Source organism: Xenopus tropicalis, chromosome 4 (assembly GCF_000004195.4).
Source record: "Xenopus tropicalis strain Nigerian chromosome 4, UCB_Xtro_10.0, whole genome shotgun sequence".
NCBI lineage: Eukaryota > Metazoa > Chordata > Amphibia > Anura > Pipidae > Xenopus > Xenopus tropicalis.
This window is the reverse complement of record NC_030680.2, coordinates 5,733,503-5,756,297: the sequence shown is the minus strand read 5'-3', so window position 1 is coordinate 5,756,297 and position 22,795 is coordinate 5,733,503. Positions and strand designations below refer to the sequence as shown.

At 46.9% G+C, this 22,795-nt stretch overlaps 1 protein-coding gene and 2 non-coding genes across 5 annotated transcripts; all 3 read left to right on the top strand.

Moving 5' to 3' along the window:
- The first annotated feature begins 497 nt into the window (after positions 1 to 497).
- eif4g2 (eukaryotic translation initiation factor 4 gamma, 2) lies at positions 498 to 19,495 on the top strand. Of its 3 annotated transcripts, XM_031900009.1 has the most exons (23): positions 498 to 702; positions 6,266 to 6,385; positions 6,735 to 6,797; positions 8,226 to 8,468; positions 9,000 to 9,155; positions 9,351 to 9,453; positions 10,269 to 10,400; positions 10,522 to 10,588; positions 10,672 to 10,823; positions 11,262 to 11,372; positions 11,490 to 11,573; positions 11,706 to 11,804; positions 11,887 to 12,028; positions 12,192 to 12,352; positions 13,202 to 13,306; positions 13,583 to 13,693; positions 13,782 to 13,886; positions 14,620 to 14,835; positions 14,971 to 15,229; positions 15,318 to 15,522; positions 16,479 to 16,687; positions 16,953 to 17,074; positions 18,642 to 19,495. In XM_031900009.1, exons 4-23 carry the CDS (start codon positions 8,389 to 8,391, stop codon positions 18,705 to 18,707), a joined length of 2,685 nt encoding a protein of 894 aa, XP_031755869.1. In that variant the 5' UTR covers positions 498 to 702; positions 6,266 to 6,385; positions 6,735 to 6,797; positions 8,226 to 8,388; the 3' UTR covers positions 18,708 to 19,495.
- On the top strand, positions 11,015 to 11,180 carry LOC116410670. Its single transcript, XR_004222583.1, has one exon. It is a non-coding gene; the product is annotated as a small nucleolar RNA SNORD97 (small nucleolar RNA).
- Positions 13,339 to 13,514, top strand: LOC116410669. The gene has a single exon (XR_004222582.1). It is a non-coding gene; the product is annotated as a small nucleolar RNA SNORD97 (small nucleolar RNA).
- Positions 19,496 to 22,795: the final 3,300 nt, after the last annotated feature.

The window sequence follows — 22,795 nt, the reverse complement described above, 5'->3', positions numbered from 1 at the left end:
GCCCACGATAAAACAAAGGAGAGACAAGGAATGGCGTCTAGTCGCACTTTCCTTTGTTTTGTAGCGTCTCAGCCCAAACTGTGAGTTATCACGTCTTAACACCCCAACTGCCAGATGTTACGGAGCTCTAGAAACACAAAGTAAGCACAAGCCGGTATAGAGAACGTGGGCGAACCGTTCAGCTTTTACCGGTCCCTGCATTACCGTTACGCAAACTCCGGCTCGGCTGCACCGCACACAAACACTTACGCATTCCCTTGAGCCTAACCGCTTCTGTGAATAGCGTTGGTGCACTGCGGCTCTGCTACTCTTCAACTCAACTTACTTCTACAACCCCGCCCTCAATCCGCTCTCATTGGCTTTCTAATAGAAGCCGTGCGCGTCAATCAGACAAAGCTGCGCGCTGATTGGTGGTTTCTCTCCTGTTTACTCCGTGACAACGCCCACACTGGCGCTAGCAAGCTAGGGTGTCTCCGGGTATAAGGCTGTGGCTGGCTGCGGTCAGTCCAGTTGTTGAGAGCGAGTTCGGAGGAGGAGGAAGGAGCGTGATTTTTGTGGCTTCTTCAGCGGAGTTCCTCGTACCAGGGTCCGGCCGCTCTCCGTCTCACCCCCTCCGCGGGTTTTTATTTGATTTTTTTTCTCTTCATTTCTCTCTGATCAGGGCACCGAAGCACCGACAAAACTGACGGGCCTTTAGGGAAGGTGAGAATCTGCCGCAGCTCTCGCTGCCTAAAATGGCCGCCGCCTGCCTGACTATGGGCTGAGAGAAAATGGCGGCGGCTTTGAGAAAGGGGGGTTGGGGGCAGAATAGGGAGACAGGGGCACAAGCTGGGGCTTTCGGGCTCTTACTGTGGGGGTGCCTGCTGGGGAGGGGCAATAGGAGCGGCGGGGTATCGGGGTAACGGGCGGGGGCTTGGGGGCAGGTTAAGCTTGATGGAATGTATGGCCCATTGCTATTGGCTGGGCGCTTCCCATAGACTGGCTGGGACTGTTCCATTATTCCCCTTACAGCCCCCGGGTCTGCTTCCATTATTCCCCTTACAGCCCCCAGGTCTGCTTCCATTATTCCCCTTACAGCCCCCGGGTCTGCTTCCATTATTCCCCCTTACAGCCCCCGGGTCTGCTTCCATTATTCCCCCTTACAGCCCCCGGGTCTGCTTCCATTATTCCCCTTACAGCCCCCAGGTCTGCTTCCATTATTCCCCTTACAGCCCCCGGGTCTGCTTCCACTATTCCCCCTTACAGCCCCCGGGTCTGCTTCCATTATTCCCCTTACAGCCCCCCGGGTCTGCTTCCATTATTCCCCCTTACAGCCCCCGGGTCTGCTTCCATTATTCCCCCTTACAGCCCCCGGGTCTGCTTCCATTATTCCCCTTACAGCCCCCGGGTCTGCTTCCATTATTCCCCCTTACAGCCCCCGGGTCTGCTTCCATTATTCCCCTTACAGCCCCCGGGTCTGCTTCCATTATTCCCCTTACAGCCCCCGGGTCTGCTTCCATTATTCCCCCTTACAGCCCCCGGGTCTGCTTCCATTATTCCCCTTACAGCCCCCGGGTCTGCTTCCATTATTCCCCCTTACAGCCCCCGGGTCTGCTTCCATTATTCCCCCTTACAGCCCCCCGGGTCTGCTTCCATTATTCCCCTTACAGCCCCCGGGTCTGCTTCCATTATTCCCCCTTACAGCCCCCGGGTCTGCTTCCATTATTCCCCTTACAGCCCCCGGGTCTGCTTCCATTATTCCCCTTACAGCCCCCGGGTCTGCTTCCATTATTCCCCTTACAGCCCCCGGGTCTGCTTCCATTATTCCCCCTTACAGCCCCCAGCGTCTGCTTCCATTATTCCCCCTTACAGCCCCCGGGTCTGCTTCCATTATTCCCCCTTACAGCCCCCGGGTCTGCTTCCATTATTCCCCCTTACAGCCCCCGGGTCTGCTTCTATTATTCCCCCCTTACAGCCCCCGGGTCTGCTTCCATTATTCCCCCTTACAGCCCCCGGGTCTGCTTCCATTATTCCCCCTTACAGCCCCCGGGTCTGCTTCCATTATTCCCCTTACAGCCCCCGGGTTCTGCTTTCCATTATTCCCCTTACAGCCCCCGGGTCTGCTTCCATTATTCCCCCTTACAGCCCCCGGGTCTGCTTCCATTATTCCCCCTTACAGCCCCGGCTGCTCCATATTCCCCTTACAGCCCCGGGTCTGCTTCCATTATTCCCCTTACAGCCCCCGGGTCTGCTTCCATTATTCCCCTTACAGCCCCCGGGTCTGCTTCCATTATTCCCCCTTACAGCCCCCGGGTCTGCTTCCATTATTCCCCCTTACAGCCCCCGGGTCTGCTTCCATTATTCCCCCTTACAGCCCCCGGGTCTGCTTCCATTATTCCCCCTTACAGCCCCCGGGTCTGCTTCCATTATTCCCCCTTACAGCCCCCGGGTCTGCTTCCATTATTCCCCTTACAGCCCCCGGGTCTGCTTCCTTTGTCTGCCGGTAGGTGGGTCGTAGCCGGACCCAGTGCCATCCCATAATAACTCATGTACCTGGATGGGCTCCCCACCCATCAGCTCCATTATATCCTTTGTTATCCCTACACCTTTGTCTCCCATCCCATAATAACCCCGCTATACACTTATACCTGAAACCACTAAAGCTTTCTGTGTGGGGCCCCCCCATCCAATGTTCCTTATTTCTATGGGCCCCCCATCCAATGTTCCTTATTTCTATGGGGCCCCCCATCCAATGTTCCTTTCTATGGGGCCCCCCATCCAATGTTCCTTATTTCTATGGGGCCCCCCATCCAATGTTCCTTATTTCTATGGGCCCCCCCATCCAATGTTCCTTATTTTTATGGGGCCCCCCCATCCAATGTTCCTTATTTTTATGGGGCCCCCCCATCCAATGTTCCTTATTTCTATGGGGCCCCCCCATCCAATGTTCCTTATTTCTATGGGGCCCCCCCATCCAATGTTCCTTATATTCCCATCCATTCAAACCTCTTCCTCCCTGTCCCATAATGTTCCTCTTATTTCTATGGGGCCCCCCATCCAATGAACCCTAATATCCCATACTAGCCTTTGTTGTCCCTACTCTTTTGTTTCCCATCCCATAATTCCACTGTACATTTATCCCTTTACTATGCCTCAGCCTTGTGCTGGCCCCCCCATCCAATGAACCCTACTAATGCCATACTGTCCTGGGGTACCCTGCTCCTTGTCTCCTATCCTATTATCTCACTATACACTGATCCCCCTAATGCTCTTCAGCATTCTGTGTGGGGCCCCCCATCCATTCAAACCTACTCCTCCCTATCCCATAATCTTTTTCCTATTTTTATGTGGCCCTCCATCCATTCAAACCTACTCCTCCCTGTCCCATAATGTTCCTTATTTCTATGGGGGCCCCCCAATCCAATTTTCCTTATTTCTATGGGGGCCCCCCAATCCAATGTTCCTTATTTCTATGGGGGGCCCCCAATCCAATGAACCCTACTAATATCCCACACTATCCTTTGTTATCCTGCTCTTTTGTCTCCATCCCATAATGCCACTGTACATTTATCCCTATCCTATGCCTCAGCCTTGTGCCTGGGCCCTCCATCCAATGAACCCTACTATTATGCCATACTATCCTGGGGTCCTTGTCTCCCATCCTATAACCCCAATATACACTGATCCCCATAATGTACTTCCTTTCTTTGTTGGGTACCCCATCCAGTCAAATCACTCCTTTTCCTATCCAATAATATGCTTTACCCCCCTGCCCCTTCCTTTACATTGTCCCCCATAGACGCCCTATCTCTCAATCCATAACATCTACTTGCTCATCCCTATCCCATAATATCCTTTGTTATCCCCTGAGTGCCCCCCTCCCATGATATTGCTCAGTATTCTGCCCTATAGGTACACACTGAGCCTGTGTATTGGAACATTCCTCATCTTATTCTTCCACCCGTCGTGTCCATTCAGTGGATGCTGCTGCTGGGGATATCTCATCCATTCATTCAGTTATTCCTTCCCATAATGATCCCATTGTTCCCACAGTGCTGTATATATCATATGTATCAGAAAATGAATGGATGGTGAATGGGAATGGGCCGCCTCCTAATGCTATTTGTTTGTGTCCCATCACCAGTATTAACTCCTATTACCCCGGCTCTGTGCTGTAATAACCATTATCATAATATATCTGCACCTACCCTATTTGGCCCAGAATATGCCCTTTTTCAATAATTTCACCTGTAGACTAATACCCTTTAGTATACATTATCTTCTAGTGCCTAGCCCATAATATACCTGCCCATACAACTGCCCCTCCTGTGGCCCCAGCCCCATTCTCAGTGCATATTATCCACACACTCCTTCCTAGTCAGTATCCCATCATGCATTGCTTTATGCGGCCATTAAGGCAAGGGGGGGGGCTATAGGGGCCACAGCTGCTAAAATATAAATACTCAATTGTTGTGCTACAGTGCTGCTTAAAGGGCTACACACCAGTGAAAGTGCTGGTTCTGGTATGACCCATACAGTTGCAGGCTGTAGCTAAGGATATAACCTGGTCTGGCATTAGCCCTCACCCTGGATGTTATATTCTAGCCCAGTGTTAACCCTACCCATCTGGCCTGTTGGGAATGTTTCTATAACGACTTAACTGCTTATTACGTAATGCTTTTAGGGCTCATATCTTTGATCTGCCCCTAATACACAGCCTGGCTCCATCTGCGTCTGGGTACTGTTCCATAAAAACCCGAAAGCCCAGTCCTTTGCACATTGAAACCCAGGTTTTAATCATTAAATGGCAACCCTGTCTGTTCCTAATTAGCAGGTTCCCATGGGTATAATGCGACCCCAGATCAATAGAATCAATTTGTATATTAATCTGCAAGTCCTGTGTATAACTTACTAGGGCCGACACTGTGCATATTTGCTGTGGCCCCTTAAGGCGGCCTTACACGGTCCGATTTCAGCTGCCAATTTGGGTCCTTCAGACCAACTTGGCATCTTATCAGCCTCTCTATGTTCACCCATAATCCGTCCCTTTTGCACCCAGTCTCCTAAATTGTGCTCTGTCACCCTCTTAGAAACAGTCACCAATACTTTTCCACTATCTTTATCCATATTGGGATGTGTGAGGTTGTTCTGTTCCCCCTAAAAGGGTCCAAAACCATAGCCACCATGATTAAGGCATCCAGCAATCTCTAATGGATCAGTATTGAGCCCTACGTAGGCCTGAGGGCTGCTTTGTTACTACCTGCACTGGGCGGTCGCTCCCATGACTCAGGATTAATCACAGCTTAGAAATAACTGATGTTCAGCCGCTTGGATCTTCCTGTTACAGTTTCTCTTTCCATTCCGGGTTGGTTTATGGCTTCAATGTGGGCTCTTTGTTCTAAAAAAAAATTCCTTAAATCCCCAGCAAGGAGGCCGGGAACAAAGAGCAGCCTCTGGGCCAGGCCGGCACCACCTCCCTTTTGTTGTGCAGAAAGCACTTAACTTAATTGATGATTCAGCGCGGCCCCTGCTTATTATTACTGCCTGTTATCTGCTGCCTCTGCACTATATATATATATATATATATATATATCTATATCTTACTAAATAAATCACTGCAATCTGTTTATTTCTACAGTTTAATTTAGCAGTGATGTCTCTCGTTACTGTTTGCATGACTACATGATTCCCTGTATAATACTGGGGCTTCTGCCAATGGGTTTTCTAGTCGTAACTTGCCATTCATTACCAAGGAAGGAATGCCATTTACTGTGGTTACGCAGTCGGCTCCTTACAGACTCAGTCCCTGCAGCAGCAGAGCTTACAATATGGCCCCTATGACACTCTAGGGGCAGTTTTATCACAGGCTAGTTAACCTGGATTAATGTATTTGGGGGGGAACCAGAGGGCCTTGTGGAACTGGTATTCCTTCCCTGGCTGGAATTGAACCTAGAACCCCAGTGCTGCAGTGTTAGCAACTGTTTTTATTTTTTTTTTAGCTGTCTGTGTATATGAAGTAGGCACCAAAACAGGTGGGGCTATTCTGCTTCTGCCTCTGGGGGGCAGCAGCAATTGCCTTGAGGGGCCCATTGATTCTGCATAGGTTCTGTGTTCCTCCATTTGGGTTTTGTGGGTTTCCTTCTTTAATATATAAGCTCCATATAAGAGTAAGGGAAAGTCTTGCGGTCCTTGTCCCAATGGTTATTATAAATTGTTTAAAAAAAAAAATGTAGGTTATTCGTTGCCTTGAGTGGCTTTTTCATTGGTCTCCTTTTTGTCTTTTCAGCGTTTGTCCCCTTCCCCGCCCTGCCCAAAGGATATATCATTTCTTTTTTCCGAAAATTCTTTGTTATCAAGCCGCCAAAGTGGAGAGTGCGATTGCAGAGGGGGGTGCTTCTCGTTTCAGGTAAGTGTCTGACCTATCATGAGCAGAGCTGCCCACACCCAGTATTATTATTAGGACCCAATAAGGGGTAATTATCTTAGTTCGGATCAAGTACAGGTACTGTTTTATTATTACAGAGAAAAGGGAATCATTTAACCATTAAATAAACCCAATAGGGTTGTTCTGCCCCAATAAGGGGTAATTATATCTTAGTTGGGATCAAGTACAGGTACTGTTTTATTATTACAGAGAAAAGGGGAAATCCTTTTTTAATTAAAATGGAGTCTAATGCAGTAATTACCCCATGTCATCTGGAAGTTGCTGCTTTTTGAGTGCAACTAATGCATTCCTTGCCGCTTCTCTGTTGCAGTGCTTCGTCAGGTGGAGGAGGTAGGGGTGCCTCTCAGCACTATCCCAAGACTGTCGGCAACAGGTAAGTGCACATTGGGCAAAACATCATCTTATTGTCAAGCACATTGGTATCATAGAAGTGGCTTCTGTCGCCTTGTTGGAAGTGGGTAAAGCACCCCTGCAGGGGGCAGGGCAGTGGGGTATATCTTTATAGTGGGAATGTAAAGCTTTTGGCTGCACTATTTCTAAGCCGCTTCCCACACTTGTTACAGTTTCAATGTAGTGCTTGAAAACAAGATCTGACTCGAAACAATGTAGAAGTCCGTTCTCCTCCAGGTCTGTCTTCTGCTACATTGTTTCTTTAAAACCCACTGAAACTGTAATGTGTGTTGGAAAGTGCAGTTCCCTTTAAAGCAGAAGGAAAGCGACAGTCACTGACGGGGTGTCAAATGTTGCACATCCCCCAAGTGATTATAATGGCATTACCTGAGACCCCAGGTCAGTGCTCTTGTTTGCTGAAATTGAGTTGGGATTGTAGTGGAAGCATCGCTGCTCTATTCCACTACTTGGATCCTCTCTGGGCACCTATGTGTTCTTTATCCACTCTCCAGTCCCCTTGCACCTTTCAGCAAACCGCAGCACCCTCCCAGGGTCTTGGGTAAAACCATAACCACTAATGAGGGGTGCCTGACTGCTGCATACAGGCCTAGTCTGTGCACCCCTCGGCAGCCTTCAGCTATAGTTGGGCTAAGTGGGTTCTGAGGGAAAGGTGCATTGGGCACCCCTATAGGCCTCGCTCAGTCTGCGTAACCAAGGCTAGATTGCCGGTAATGGCTCCGTGTATACATGTGGGCTCGTAGATCATGGCTTTCAGTGCTCTCGTTCACGTGGCATAATTTGACCAAATTTCCTTTTAAATGTGGGGGGGGGTCTTTTTAGCTGCTCTTTAACCCTAATGCAGGAACTAAATTGCATTTATTTTTTATTTATACTATATTGTATGGGTTGTGTTCCACTCTTTAAAAACTCCAGCCACTATTGGAGTGGAGCTGGTAACCCACAGCCTTACCCTGCGTTAAACATTTGGGTCTGGCTAATGGGAAACTAGAAGGGCAGGCATAAGGTATCTATTCCCCCCCCCCCCCCCGCCCCAGTATACAATGCAAAGGATCTTGGCATAACTACCATATGCTATCCTGTCTGACATCGGGGGGGCTCTTATTCTGGTACAAGAATTACTGATGGGGCAGCTGCTGGGCCTCCTGGAGGGCTGTTTTCTACCCCTGCAAGGTACTGTAAGCCCATTGGCTGCCTCCACAGCCCAGCACATCCTTTGGCCTCCCACATATGGTACCCTGCCAGAATGTGAGTAAACCTAAAGCAGCTCCATGGGGCATACTATGGGGGTGGGTTGGAGGGAGATATGGGTGCCCTGTTATCCACATACTCTGGTTTCCACCTGCTTGTATCCCTCATTCCGGCCTTTTGTCCCACGTTTGCTTGTTGGCAGGTTGAAAGCTGTGATCTACTGGGTATTGCCAGGATTTTGATTGAGTGCAATTTGCCTGCCCCCTCCCCAAGAGAAGATCGACCGAGAGGCCCAAACGCTGCCCCTGCCCAGCTGCTAACGCACAGGTGTATTTCGCTAATACATCTTGGCGTCCTGCAGTTGCATGCAGCGTTCGTTAGGGGGAGCGGTCTCGGCGGGTTGTGCGACTGTATCGCACAGTAACCCAGCCTCGAGGAAAAACTGGTGTGTATACTTATGGCGGAGCGCAAGTCTCGCAGATAGCCACAATTTGCTCTGTAATCTTGCCAAACTTGCTCGTATTTTTTTATATTTTTCTGTTATAAACGGCAGAATTAGGACTTGTGTTGGATCTGCTCAATGAGATTAGTTTCAGCCATACTCGGTGCAGCAGCCTGGTACTCTAGTGTAGTGTCTGCCATCTTGTTTCAGGCTCCCTGCTATACCCTGTGCCTCTCCAAGCTGGGCATGTGTGGCAGCATAGGGGTTACTGGGAGCCTGCAGAATAGGTGGCAGCCCCCTGCTCTGCACAAGTGCCATAGAGTAGTGCCCGGGAGTGTGTAGTCACTGGGGTCTCCTAAAACTTTCATTTTTACTTTTCCAAATGTTTTGTTCTTTTTAAAGGGGAACTTATAAATAGAAGTCTTTAATATAAGCTGCATTTGATGGCAATACTTTCTAGAATCTGTTGAATTCTTTATACGACGACTGGGAATACGGACCCCTGCTTGACTGACTCTTCTTTTTCCCCGACAGCGAGTACCTGGGGAAAACCCCAGGGCCTGGCGTTCAAAGATGGGTTCCTTCACGAAGCACTAAACGAGATGTCAACTCCACAAACAACTCCGCAAACACTGCGATCAGCTCAAGTGAGAAAGAACGACACGATGCGATCTTTAGGAAAGTGAGAGGGTGAGTGATTACGAGGCGGAGGGATCTAAGCTTTAATGGAAACCATGGGTGCGGACTGGGTGCTCCCAAGGGGGGCGGCGTTTTGATTGCTGTGGCCTTTAAAGGTTAATGTAAACATTGGTACCTGCCATTCTGCTGCCATGAGGGATTTTATTGGGGAAATACAACTCATGTATTTTCTTTTCTCTCCTTTAGCATCTTAAACAAGCTTGCTCCTGAGAAGTTTGACAAGCTATGCCTTGAGCTCCTCAATGTGGGTGTAGATACCAAACTCATCCTTAAAGGAGTCATACTGCTTGTAAGTACCAATATCCCTTTCAAATGCATATTGCCCTGAAAACTCTTGTCTTTAAAAAAGCTGAGGGCTTTGGCCGCACCTACTTAATCCAACAATGCAGAAATATTGTCTCATGCTTAATCCTCCTTAAACTGCCCCTTTCTGCTCTTCCTGGTACTCCAGGCAGCTTATTGGCCCGTGTAGGGGCAGAAACGACTGCCATACCTGACCAATATCTGGCCTGAAATCGGGCACATATCGATCGGACAGGTTAAAAGATTCAGTCTGATCGGGGGTTGCGGTCCCCGAACTGACTGCGCCATTGCAGATGTCGAGGAACAAGTAGGCTAATTCGATCGTTTGGCCCCCAGGGCCAAACTATCAAATTGGCCTACATGTTCCCCAATATCGCCCACCCATAGGTGGGGATATCTGGTGAAGATCCGCTCACCAAACGAGCAAATCTTCATGTGTATGGGCACCTTTAGGCAGAATTATGGGAATTTCTAAAGGGCATTAAGTCCACAATTGGGAACCACTGGCTTGTAAGCATCTCTTGTGGGTGATGGGGACAGATGTGTAAGCTATATGTTGGCTTTATACAGAGTAACTGTAGACTTCAGTAGCAGAGAAGTCACTAGCTTTGGTCCCATTGGTTAGAATGTGTCCTTACACAGTATATACTCGTAAGATAATCTAAGGCTGTGTAGGCACTGCAAGTCTTCCACAGCTAAAACTGCCTTTTCCTTGGTGACTTCATTGCGTCGGAGTTAACTGTATCAATGTAGCTTTTCAAAAAACACTATTAGATCTAACTATCATTAACTTCCTTTCAGATTGTAGACAAAGCCCTTGAAGAGCCCAAGTACAGCTCACTCTATGCTCAGCTATGTCTGCGATTAGCAGAAGAGGCACCAAACTTTGACGGTCCGTCAACTGACGGTCAACCAGGGCAGAAGCAAAGCACAGTAAGTCATTTTCCATTGGTTTGGGCCATGGTTTAATATGGGAGACTAGTCTTCGTTTATGGCTAACACAACAGCTTGTCAAAGGGATTGTTATTTACTGGGGTTTCCTCTTAACTTTCAGACGTTTAGACGCCTCCTAATATCAAAGCTTCAAGATGAATTTGAGAACAGATCCAGAAATGTTGAATGTAAGATTCTTCCCCATCTGACCCCTAACATTGTGTGAATGCAAATGGCATTCTGTGTGTTTACCTGTGTCCTGTCCTTGCAGTATATGACAAGCGGGACAGCCCACTCCTTCCTGAGGAAGAGGAGCAGAGAGCCATCGCTAAGATTAAGATGCTGGGAAACATCAAATTTATTGGAGAGCTTGGCAAGCTTGACCTCATACATGAATCTATCCTTCATAGGTGCATCAAAGCAGTAAGTGCCATAGAGCTGCTTCTCTGGAATTGGCCTTAGCTAACATACATATGGTCCTGATGGGTCCTTCCTAGTGCAGCAGTTGGGTCAAGGGAGTTTGTGTACATTTATTTCTTGGTAGTACATTCATATGGGAACTGGTATTATGCATATATCAAATCTCTTTATGGACTGCATATAAGATGCAGCTCTTGCCCTGTGATTAGAAATTGACAACACGAGGACAAATACTGGAGACTTGCACTCCTTTTGCTCTTCAACTCTTCTTTCTCTCCCAAACCCCTCTGTCCCAAACCCTTACTCTTCCTGTGGGTCTCCGGTGTCCAGTGAGAGTCTGATTATGAGATATGAGGGCCTCTATTTAAAGAGCCAGGCTGCTTTATGTTTAGGTTGTTGTGTAACTACTTGCCAGGATGTAATGCTACTTCTCTTCAACAGCTTTTGGAAAAGAAGAAGAGAGTACAACTTAAGGATATGGGGGAAGATTTGGAGTGTCTCTGTCAGATAATGAGGACTGTGGGTCCAAGATTAGACCATGAAAAAGCCAAGGTAGGTGACATTGGCAGAGGTTCTCTACAAGTAGTTGTGTTGCTGGGTTCCTGGATGTGTAGCTAGGCCTGTAGACTTTATTGTGCTTCATAATTAATCCTAGTGTTTTTCTCCTAGTCCTTGATGGATCAGTACTTTGCCCGTATGTGCGCTTTGAAGGCAAATAAGGAGTTGCCAGCAAGGATTCGTTTCCTGCTGCAAGTAAGTCTGCTGTCGCTTGTTTGTTCCATACACTTGTAAAGGCTGCATACCTGTCAAACCTTTCATCAGAATGATGGTGGATGCATTAAACTTGCAAAATTTAATTTTTTTTTCTCCCGCCTTTTTAATAAGGATACTATGGAGTTGCGAGAAAACACTTGGGTTCCTCGCAAAGCTTTCATTGACAATGGACCAAAGACCATCACTCAAATCCGCCAAGATGCAGTAAAAGTAAGTCATTCGGGCTTTAGGTCTCTTTTAGAAAGAGGATACAGACCCACCCTCCCTTGTCTGACAAACACTTTGTTTTTAGGATCTAGGAGTCTTTATTCCTGCTCCTATGTCTCAAGGGATGAGAAATGACTTCTTTTTGGATGGACCGTTTATGCCACCAAGAATGAAGCTTGAGAGGGACCCACTAGGAGGACTTGCTGATATGTTCAGGCAAATGCCAGGTATGGGTTGGACCTCTTGTGTTCTTGGTGCTACCATACAAAATGTGTGTATTAAAGGGCATATAAGACTCATTTACCAAAGTTTTTAAATTGTTTGGCAGATGAGCTATACCTGTTGGATGTTCAGATTTCCAATGTTTTATTCTCATATTTGTTTTAATAGGTAGCGGTATTGGTACTGGTCCAGGTGTTATACAAGACAGGTTTTCGCCAACAATGGGACGTCATCGCTCAAGCCAGTTATTCAATGGTCACGGAGGCCACATCCTACCTCCTACACAATCCCAGTTTGAAATTGGAAGCAAACCCTTTATGAAGAGTCAGGTAACCATTATTTTCCTGCATATTTGTAACTGACCATTCACATTTGTCTAATGGACAGTGGGTAAAAGTGCAGGAATGGCTGCCCCCGGGGCTACACAGCGGGGTATTTTATATAAACTATAGTAGGGTTTCTGTAGCAAACACCCCAGCTGTACCAGTGCAGGAATGGCTGCCCCCGGGGCTACACAGCGGGGTATTTATATAAACTATAGTAGGGTTTCTGTAGCAAACACCCCAGCTGTACCAGTGCAGGAATGGCTGCCCCGGGGCTACACAGCGGGGTATTTATATAAACTATAGTAGGGTTTCTGTAGCAAACACCCCAGCTGTACCAGTGCAGGAATGGCTGCCCCGGGGCTACACAGCGGGGTATTTATATAAACTATAGTAGGGTTTCTGTAGCAAACACCCCAGCTGTACCAGTGCAGGAACGGCTGCCCCCGGGGCTACACAGCGGGGTATTTATATAAACTATAGTAGGGTTTCTGTAGCAAACACCCCAGCTGTACCAGTGCAGGAATGGCTGCCCCCGGGGCTACACAGCGGGGTATTTATATAAACTATAGTAGGGTTTCTGTAGCAAACACCCCAGCTGTACCGGTGCAGGAATGGCTGCCCCAGGGCTACACAGTGGGGTATTTAAACTATAGTAGGGTGTCTGATGCAAATACAGATTTACCAGTGCAGGGCAATAGTGTATAATTACTTTGATACTTTCATTTTTTGGTGTTACTGTTCCTTTATCTCTAAACAAACTACTTCCTACTGCCGTTCCTGGTCACTGGGCTTCTAGTGCTTTATTTGCCCTGTCTTGAGTTCTTGCAAACATTAACCCTTTTTCCTTCTCAGGGGCAAAGCCAACTTTACCAGAGCCAAGGGCTCCTCTCACAGCAAGGACAGTCTAAGGATATGCCGCCTCGGTTTATCAAGAAAGGACAACTAAACGCAGATGAGGTAAAACCTAAATCCCTGAAATGTGCTGCTCTGTGCCCTGTGATTACGAAAAGACGCGTTATTACGAGGACTAATGCTGGCGGCTCATCTGCCCCCATCCCTCCTACTTTCTACCCCACTCCTTCTACTACTTCACCCCTTCTACTCCCCCTGCCCCTTTTCTGAGCAACCAGCGTCCTGTGAGCACGATTATGAGATCTGAGGGCCGACTTTGTTCTTATAAAAACTTCATGTGATTTATATCCCCATTGTAAAAATATGATTTAATTTCTACAGATCAGCCTGAGACCTGCTCAGTCTTTCCTAATGAATAAAAGCCAAGTGCCAAAGCTCCAGCCTCAGACAATGATGATTCCGCCTCGCACTCAAACACCACCCATGGGGCAGGTAGGTAATAGGCGGCTCTTATTGTAGGGTGCAGTTGTCTCTCTCTCATGGGTCGGTGCTAACGGGTCCCTCTGTCTTTGCTTCCCAGACTCCTCAGCTTGGGCTGAAAACCAACCCACCGCCAATTCAAGAAAAGCCTGCGAAGAGTGTTAAAAAGCCGCCTCCTTCTAAGGAAGAACTAATTAAACTCACTGTAAGTACAATGGTTGTAGGTACTATGTCTGCTGCACTTTTTATATAGACCTGTGAAATGTTGTAAAGGGCAACCAAACTCCCAGGCATTTAACTAGAACAGGGACAGTTTCCCCTTTGCTATCTGACGGCTGCCATGTTTGACTGCATCATTCCCATTCAATATTAGTGATAGGTGGCACCCAAAGAGCAGAAAGCCAACTTGAGGTTCTGCAACAGAATCAAATGTCCAAAAACTGGGTTCTGGTTGTTATGGGTTACTAGAACTGGAGCAGACTTTAAAGGTGCTGTTTAACTTTTAGTATGATGTAGAGCGATCTGAGAATTTGGGATTGGTCTTTAATTTCTCTTGTAGTTCTTTTCAGTTCAACAGCTCTCCAATTTGGACTTTTAGCAGCTATTTGGTTGCTAGGGTCCAAGTTACCTTGGCAACCAGGCAGTAGTTTGGATGAGAGACTGGTATATGAATTGGAGAGGGGCTGAATAGTAAGTTACAGAGTAACAATAAAACTGGAGCCTCAGAAAAGTTTCTTGGCTCAGTGACCCCAGTTTTTAAACTGCAGAGTTATAGGAAGACAAATAATTAAAACTAACATTAATGAAGACCAATAGAAAGATGGCCTTTCCACCCATTACGTACTATAAGGGCTAAAGTCTGATTTAACGGCAGCCAATAGAAAGTTGTAGGTTAAGGATACATTAAGAAAGCAACTCACTTTTCCCTCCCTTTGCAGGAAGCATTTGTTACCGAATACTTGAATAACGGAAATGCGGCCGATGCCATAAACAGTGTGAAAGAAATGAGGGCTCCGAAACACTTCATTCCCGAAATGATCAGCAAAATAATCCTCCAATCACTAGACCGATCCGACGAGGACAAAGAGAAGGCCAGCGCGCTGCTTGGTATTCTGCGCCAGGAGGGAGTGGCCACCAGTGACAACTTCATGCAGGTGGGTGTTGGCCTATTGACTCTAGGCCCCTCCTACATATCCTTATAGTGCAGATCCTGCTCCTGTCTGGTTCTTATAGACATTAGGCTCTTGCTATTGGTGTGCAACTTACCCAGGTACTTTTCTGCCTTCCAGGCTTTCTTGAATATTTTGGACCAGTGCCCTAAACTCGAGGTGGACATACCGCTAGTGAAATCCTACCTGGCACAGTTTGCGGCTCGTGCCATAATCGCCGACTTAGTGAGCCTATCCGAGCTGGCCCAGCCTCTAGAGAATGGTACCCTCTTCCCTCTCTTCCTGCTCTGCCTTCAGCAACTGGCCAAGCTGGGAGACCGAGAGTGGCTGACGGACCTCTTCCAGCAGAGCAAGATCAATATGCAGAAGATGCTGCCAGGTAATGGGGTCTCCTGTAGTAATGTAGCTTGGGGGTTAATGAGCTTTCACTTGGGGGCACAGTACTCAACGGCTTCCCTCCTCCCTAGAAATCGATCAGAATAAGGACCGGATGTTGGAGATCTTGGAAGGAAAGGGACTGAGTTTCTTGTTTCCACTTATGAAGCTGGAGAAAGAGCTGCTGAAACAGATCAAAATGGATCCCTCTCCTCAGACCATTTATAAGTGGATTAAGGATAACATCTCGCCGAAGCTTCATCTGGATAAAGGCTTTGTGAATATTTTAATGACCAGGTATGTTTAGGGGGGTTTGTTCACCTTTTGTGTTTAACTTTTAGTACAGATATAGGACCTGTTATCCAGAATGCTCGGGACCAAGGGTATTCCGGATAAGGGGTCTTTCTGTAATTTGGATCTCCATACCTTAAGTCTACTGAAAAACAATAAATCATTATTTAAACCCAATAGGGCTGTTCTGCCCCCAATAAGGGGTAATTATATCTTAGTTGGGATCAAGTACAGGTACTGTTTTATTATTACAGAGAAAAGGGAATCATTTAACCATGAAATAAACCCAATAGGGCTGTTCTGCCCCCAATAAGGGGTACTTATATCTTAGTTGGGATCAAGTACAGGTACTGTTTTATTATTACAGAGAAAAGGGAATCATTTAACCATTAAATAAACCCAATAGGGCTGTTCTGCCCCCAATAAGGGGTAATTATATCTTAGTTGGGATCAAGTACAGGTAGAAAAATCTGTTTTAAAATTCTGAATTATTTGATTAAAATGGAGTCTATGGGAGATGGGCTTTCTGTAATTCAGAGCCTTCTGGATAACTGGTTTCCGGATAAGGGATCAAATACCTGTCTCAGATTAATCTATATCATACAATTGGTCTTGAATTTTTATTTGTTTTCCAGTTTAAAGTTTCAGCAGCTATATGGCTGCTAGGGTCCAAATTACCTCAGCAACCAGGGAGTTGTTTGAATGAGAGACTGCTATATGAATAGCGGAGCTGAATAGAAAAGTAGTAACAATAAAAATGGAGCCTCACCGAGCAATAGGTTTTGGCTGCCGGGGTCAGTGGCCCCCATTTGAAAGCTGCAAAGAGTTAGAAGGGATATGGTTCAAAAACTATGAAATGAAAAATGAAGACCAATTGAAAAGTTGCTAGGAATAGGCAATTCTATAACATGCTGTTGTGTGGCTACAAATTGCTCCTTAACGGACTGGGATTGTGTCTCCAGCTTTTTACAGTATATCTCTAACGAGGCGTGCCCAATGGAAGAATCCGACCTGTCGGCCGCTCCGTCCAAAGAGCAGCTGGAGCAGGAGAAGCAGCTGTTGCTCGCGTTCAAGCCAGTGATGCAGAAGTTCCTACACGACCATGTTGATCTGCAAGTCAGCGCCCTGTATGCACTCCAGGTGCACTGCTGCAGCAAAAACTTTCCAAAAGGTAAGGGCCCCCCCCTGAGTCTTGCTGCAGGACAGTACAACCAGCGGTGCAGTCTGCAGCAAAGTGATTGCAGCAATAGGCCAATTGTGCTTTCCTTTAGCTCTGCAGTGTATAGCACCCTGTCTGTAAGGGGTTTGTCTAGCCTTTTGCAAAGATTCCTCTGTTATGATTGGGTGATGCTGTTGGAGGGGGCGGCAGCTTAAGTTGCATGGTTCTGTATGTTGGAAGAGCTTGGTTCTAAGCTGCTCATTTACCTGCGTTCCAGGCATGTTACTGCGGTTCTTTGTCCATTTCTACGACATGGAGATCATTGAGGAGGAAGCCTTCCTGGCATGGAAGGAAGATATTACACAAGAGTTTCCAGGGAAAGGAAAAGCTTTATTCCAGGTACAGTAACCCCTTCCTTTCTGTTCATTCTGTAATGTGACATATGGGTTCCCGCTTACAGCGCCATATTCGGTTTCAAGCCGTTAACCAATCACTGCCCCAGCCAATGGCTTGCAAGTACCTTATTGCTGCCAGTGGCCTCAAAGCAGATGCTGAATTAAAATTGTAGCTATAGAGGCCAAAAGGCACATTTACTGCCAACCAGAGCCCCTTGCAGTCCTCATTGGGCATCCAAACAGCCAATCACAGCCTGTATTTGGGAACCTGACTCCAACACTCTAGTAAAGGCTGGGGGGGACCCATGCCATAAAGGGATAGTTAACCTTTATAGTGTAGCCATTGATATTCTGGAACAATTTCAATTTGGTCTTTTTTTAATTTAGCTTTTTGTTCAGCTTTCCAGTTTGGAATTTCAGCAGCTATCTGGTTGCTTAGTGTGTACCCTAGCAACCAGACATTACCCTAGTCATAAAGTCTTAAGTCGTAAAAAGTAACTAAAACCTGTAGCCTTGGCGCAAGTTTTTTTTTGGCTGCCGGGGGTCAGTGACCCCCACCCATTTGACAGCTGGAAAGAGGCAGAACAGGAAGGCAAATGTCCAATTAGCAATGGGCCAAAATTCATATTACTGGTCAAACCGAATCCTTAAATCATGTGACTTTGGTCACAAATGTTAAAATCTTTAACCCTTCTGTATCCAAATTAGGGTTCAGTATCCTGCTGATTCAAAGAATAGCAGATTCAGTGCATCCCTATGTCAAATCTATAACAAATACCTAATGAAGACCAATGGCAAAGTTGCTAGGAATAGGGTGTTCTATATAATAATAAATATATTTATAAAGCACCAACATATCCCGCAGCGCTGTACAATAAGTGGGTTTCATACATCGGACATACAGAGTAACATATAAAGCAATCAGTAACTGATACAGGAGGGGAAGGGAGCCCTGCCCAAAAGAGCTTACACTCTACAAGGAGTAACATATAAAGCAATCAGTAACCGATACAGGAGGGGAAGAGAGCCCTGCCCAAAAGAGCTTACACTCTACAAGGAGTAACATATAAAGCAATCAATAACCGATACGGGAGGGGAAGGGAGCCCTGCCCAAAAGAGCTTACACTCTACAAGGAGTAACATATAAAGCAATCGGTAACCGATACAGGAGGGGAAGAGAGCCCTGCCCAAAAGAGCTTACACTCTACAAGGAGTAACATATAAAGCAATCAGTAACCGATACAGGAGGGGAAGGGAGCCCTGCCCAAAAGAGCTTACACTCTACAAGGAGTAACATATAAAGCAATCAATAACCGATACGGGAGGGGAAGGGAGCCCTGCCCAAAAGAGCTTACACTCTACAAGGAGTAACATATAAAGCAATCGGTAACCGATACAGGAGGGGAAGAGAGCCCTGCCCAAAAGAGCTTACAATCTACAAGGAGTAACATATAAAGCAATCAGTAACCGATACAGGAGGGGAAGAGAGCCCTGCCCAAAAGAGCTTACAATCTATAACATACAAACAGGAGCTCCTCCCTCTGACTGGACTGTTTCTCTTCTCCCCACAGGTGAACCAATGGCTGACCTGGCTGGAAACTGCGGAGGAGGAAGAGTCGGAGGAAGAAGCAGACTAAAGAACCCGCTGAAGCCTTAACGTTGTGCAAACACTGTTGCTACGATGTAACCACATTATCATTTTTTTTCCTTTTTTTTGACCTTTAACCACTGCGAAAATTCATTCCGCCGTAACATTTTCGCAACGTCCGATGCTGAGGCGCGTCAGTAGGATTCCCTTCCGCCAGAGGTTTTAGTGTCATGTCTTAATCATAGTCGGCCATCTTTGATATTTTTTAGCGTTTTTTTTTCACGTTTAGCCTATTAGCAGCATGCAATAGTGACATCACACACGTCCTCCAATCGAAGTGGGTCAATTGCAAGGACTGACTCGGCCGTCGCCGCCGCTTTCCCTTCGCCCTAGCAACACTGAATACTGTAGAGACGCACTTTGCTCGGGGGTCACACTTGAGTCGTCGCAATATTATCCATTTTGGTTACAGACTCCTATAACTGTAAGTGATTGGTCGTTGCCGTAATAGTATATTTGCCTGTATTTCTACCTCTAGTCATGGGCTTCTGTGCTAGGTTTTAATATCTCCGATCCTGGGCGAGTGCACAAGTCTTTCGGAAACAAAAAAAACAAAAAAAAAACATGGTTTACTTGCACAAAAATAAAAATCGAAAACGAAAAAATCGATGCCCTGAAACGCGTGGTATTGTGGGTGTGAAACGTTCAACAAAAATGGTGAGAAATGGAAATTGGTCCTTATTATAGTATTGGAATGAAGTCTGCTTAATTTATCAAGTCATGTTCATGCCCTGGTTTTATATACTTGTATCTATCAATAAACATTGTGATACTTCATCCGTCTGCTCACTGACTGCCGCCCTGGTGGGCTCTTAGGGGGCTGCGGATCTGGGGGTCGGAGTTGCCGGAACGGCTTCCATGGGACAGGGCACGGAATGGTTGGCTGGTTCTTATCTCAGGCTGGTGGGGTAGTGATGTGTGGGTTGTTGAAACTTGACCCCACCCCTCTCTGATGTCATGAAAGGGGCAGGACATAGTTGCAGAATTGGGGCATTTGTGGGGTATATGCATGGGAAGAGTTCAGCCTGAACCCACCTGCAGAAAGTGCAAATGTCAGCCTCAACCTGCAGGTCAAGGTTTTCAGGCACCGCCCACTCATCCTGCTGAGGGGAGGAGACTAACTAGGTATCTGAGGAGACCTTTCCAAGAAGGTTTAGGGCAGTGGTTCTCAGTCTTCCTAATGCTGCAATCCTTTAATACAGTTCCTCCATGTTGTGGTGACCCCCCAACCATAAAGGAGCAGTGTCTCAATAACCAAGACCAGGGATCCCCAACCTTTTATAACCGTGAGCCACATTCAAATGGAAAATAGGTTTGGGGAGCAACACAAGCATGGAAAATGTTTCTGGGGTTGCCAATAAGGGCTATGATTGGCTATTTGGTAGCCCCTATGTGGACTGGTAGCCTATAGAAGACTGTTTGGCTTTAAATTGGGTTTTATGCAAGCAACACTTGCCTTCAAGCCAGAAATTCAAAAATGAGCACCTGCTTTGAGGCCCCTGGGAGCAACATCCAAGGGTTGGGGGGGGTAATATGTTGCTCATGAGCCACTGGCTGGGGATCACTGACCAAGACCATCAGAAATGTGTTTTCCGATGGGCTTAGGCAACCACTGTGAAAGGGTCATTTGACCCCTCCCCCCCAGAAACCGCTAGTCTAGGGAAACTGGTATCTTCTACTTTCCCCATAATGGTACATGTATAACCTACTTATCAGTTGTGCTGGTATGGTGGCCATCTGACCAACAGATCCTTGTACACAGCATATCTGGTGGGACTGTAAGGCCACCTTCAAACCTTCAGCTGGTGGTCATTCTCTTCCCATCAAATGTGGCCTCTTAGCCCCAAATTCTGACTTTTTTTTTTTTTTTGAGGTGGCCAGCTCCTAGATTGCTATACAACCCATGTTTGCTTCTTCCTGTACCCCCCTAGGGCAATCATGTCAAACTTGGCTGTTTGGCTTCCTGGGTCAAACTAATCACATGGAGCCAAACCAGGTCACCAGAAGGTATCCTCTCCTGCTGTGGTGGCTTTTAGTTCCTTGCATTTTAAACCTTGGCTGTCAAGCAAACCTTCCTGTATATGGTCACCTTATCTGGCAAGGTTGCCAAGTGAGAGGATCTTCTGATATGCCCACCTAAAGGTGGGCAATATCAAGCTAATTCAATTGCTTGACCCAAAGGCCACATCAACAACAAGCTGATCTGGTCCATAATGTGACCAATATCAAATCTGCCCAGTCACCATCTGGCCGATTTTGGCCAGGTAGGGCAGATAAGTTGCTGAATTGGTCTGAAGGACCTGAATTGGCAGCAAAAATCTGCCTGTGTATGGGTACCTTTAGACTTGATAACATTAGTTGATTGGCTACAGTAGGCCCTTGGCAGAAAGAGATGTGCTGTTTCCACTATAAACCATTAAAACTCCATTTTGAGAAGCCATATTTTCTGGTAGTGGAGTTCTGAGGATCTTCATCCCTCAGGCCAAAAGCTTGAGTTTCCAATTCACGGTCATGGCATCTCCTATGGCTTCCTTGTCCTTCAGTGAGATGCTCTAGAGAGTTCCAAGGCTCTGGATTTGCTGATGAATGTAGGTCCTTGTGCCCTTGGCATTGATCATCTCCACCGGCAGGCCCATAGTCACAGCCACACAAACACCTCTGTACCTGAGTTACTGGGGCTACCAAGTTGTGCAGTGAGGCAGCCTTATGGGATGGGTGGTGGGACGTATGGAACAGCCTTGGCCTAGATCCCAGATGTGAAGAAATGACCGCTCTACTGCTCCTTCCTATTTGGACTTCCAGCCTCTATGGAAATACTCTGCTCCTTGAAAGGCAGATAAGAGTGCAAGATGGATCGTTGTCTTTCTGACTGACCCATAGCCCTCCTGTTGTGTTATCCCTGTAGAAGAAAAGTGGGTGCATCTTACCAGGAGCACAACTTGACCCCCACCCTAGTTGTGCTCTAACTAGTTCCTAGACCACATGCTCACATCAGCCAATTGGAAGCTTGGCTCTGATTGGGCAAAGACATTACTTTTAACTGTAAGGACAATGGCCTGGGAGAAACCATTGCATTATTCAGAAAGGGGAATACGGTTACAGCCTGGAAATGTTAGACCTTCTGATAAACATCTGGTGCTGGGGGAGGGGTCAGAGACCGAGGGGGGGGGGGTGTGAGCAACAAATTTCAATGCAAAAAGTGGCTGTAGAACAGGGGTCCTCAAACTTCTGAACTAAGGGGCCATATCAAGGGCCCATTTGATTGTTGGGGAGCCAAACTGCCATCACCCTCGTCCGTTGTCAGCAAAACTGTGACCCAAACTGGTTGCATAACCCCCCCTGCTCTGTTCGTCCGTCCACCCTCCCCTCTCCAGTGCACCGATCGTCTGTTGGCCACTCTCCCACTGAGTCCTACCTGTTCCAGTTCCCCCCCAGTCTGCTGTCAGTCCTCCATCCTGCTCCCTGCTGAGTCCTCTCTTTCTGTTGTCCATGTAGAAGCCAATAGCAAAGATCACTTTCCTTGAAGTCTCGAAACCATAAAGATTTTTTTGAGTTTTGTCCGAAAACTCAACTTTCTTTTGAATTGTCGCTGCAACAATTCGATAAAGTCGGAGAAATTTGGAGTTTTAGTAAATCTGCCCCCTGTCAGAAACTCATTACCAAACCTGCAAAGCGCCCCCACAGCAACCTGCATCTGGTACTTCAGATTTCCGGGGCAAAAAATTCTCACAGTAGCTTCCCTCCATTAAAACAAATATGTTTGGAAACTACGCGACGAATCCAAAATGGGTAAATCTGGCTTTTTACTCCAAAATGCCAACCAACAGAACTTCAACTAGGATTTCAACTAGGAACTTGAACACACAGTGTCAGACTGGGGTGTTTGGGGGCTCAAGGGAAGAAGTCGATCAAGGGCCAACCCCCTGCGCCATTTCTACACCCCTCCCCCCAACTAATTACCACTCAACAGCATCGGGCTCACCCACCAACATGCCTGGTGCAAAGGTGCCCAACAGATTTTTTTCCCAGTGCCCTATTGGGCCAGTCCAACCTTTAATTCGCAGTACCCCAATATCC

Coding starts and splice junctions, on each gene's coding strand:
- eif4g2 (XM_031900009.1), top strand. CDS start 8,389: ATGCAGCGTTCGTTAGGGGGAGCGGTCTCGGCGGGTTGTGCGACTGTA. Junction 8,469..8,999: donor CCAGCCTCGAGGAAAAACTG/GTGTGTATACTT, acceptor TTTCCCCGACAG/CGAGTACCTGGGGAAAACCC. Junction 9,156..9,350: donor ATCTTTAGGAAAGTGAGAGG/GTGAGTGATTAC, acceptor TCTCTCCTTTAG/CATCTTAAACAAGCTTGCTC.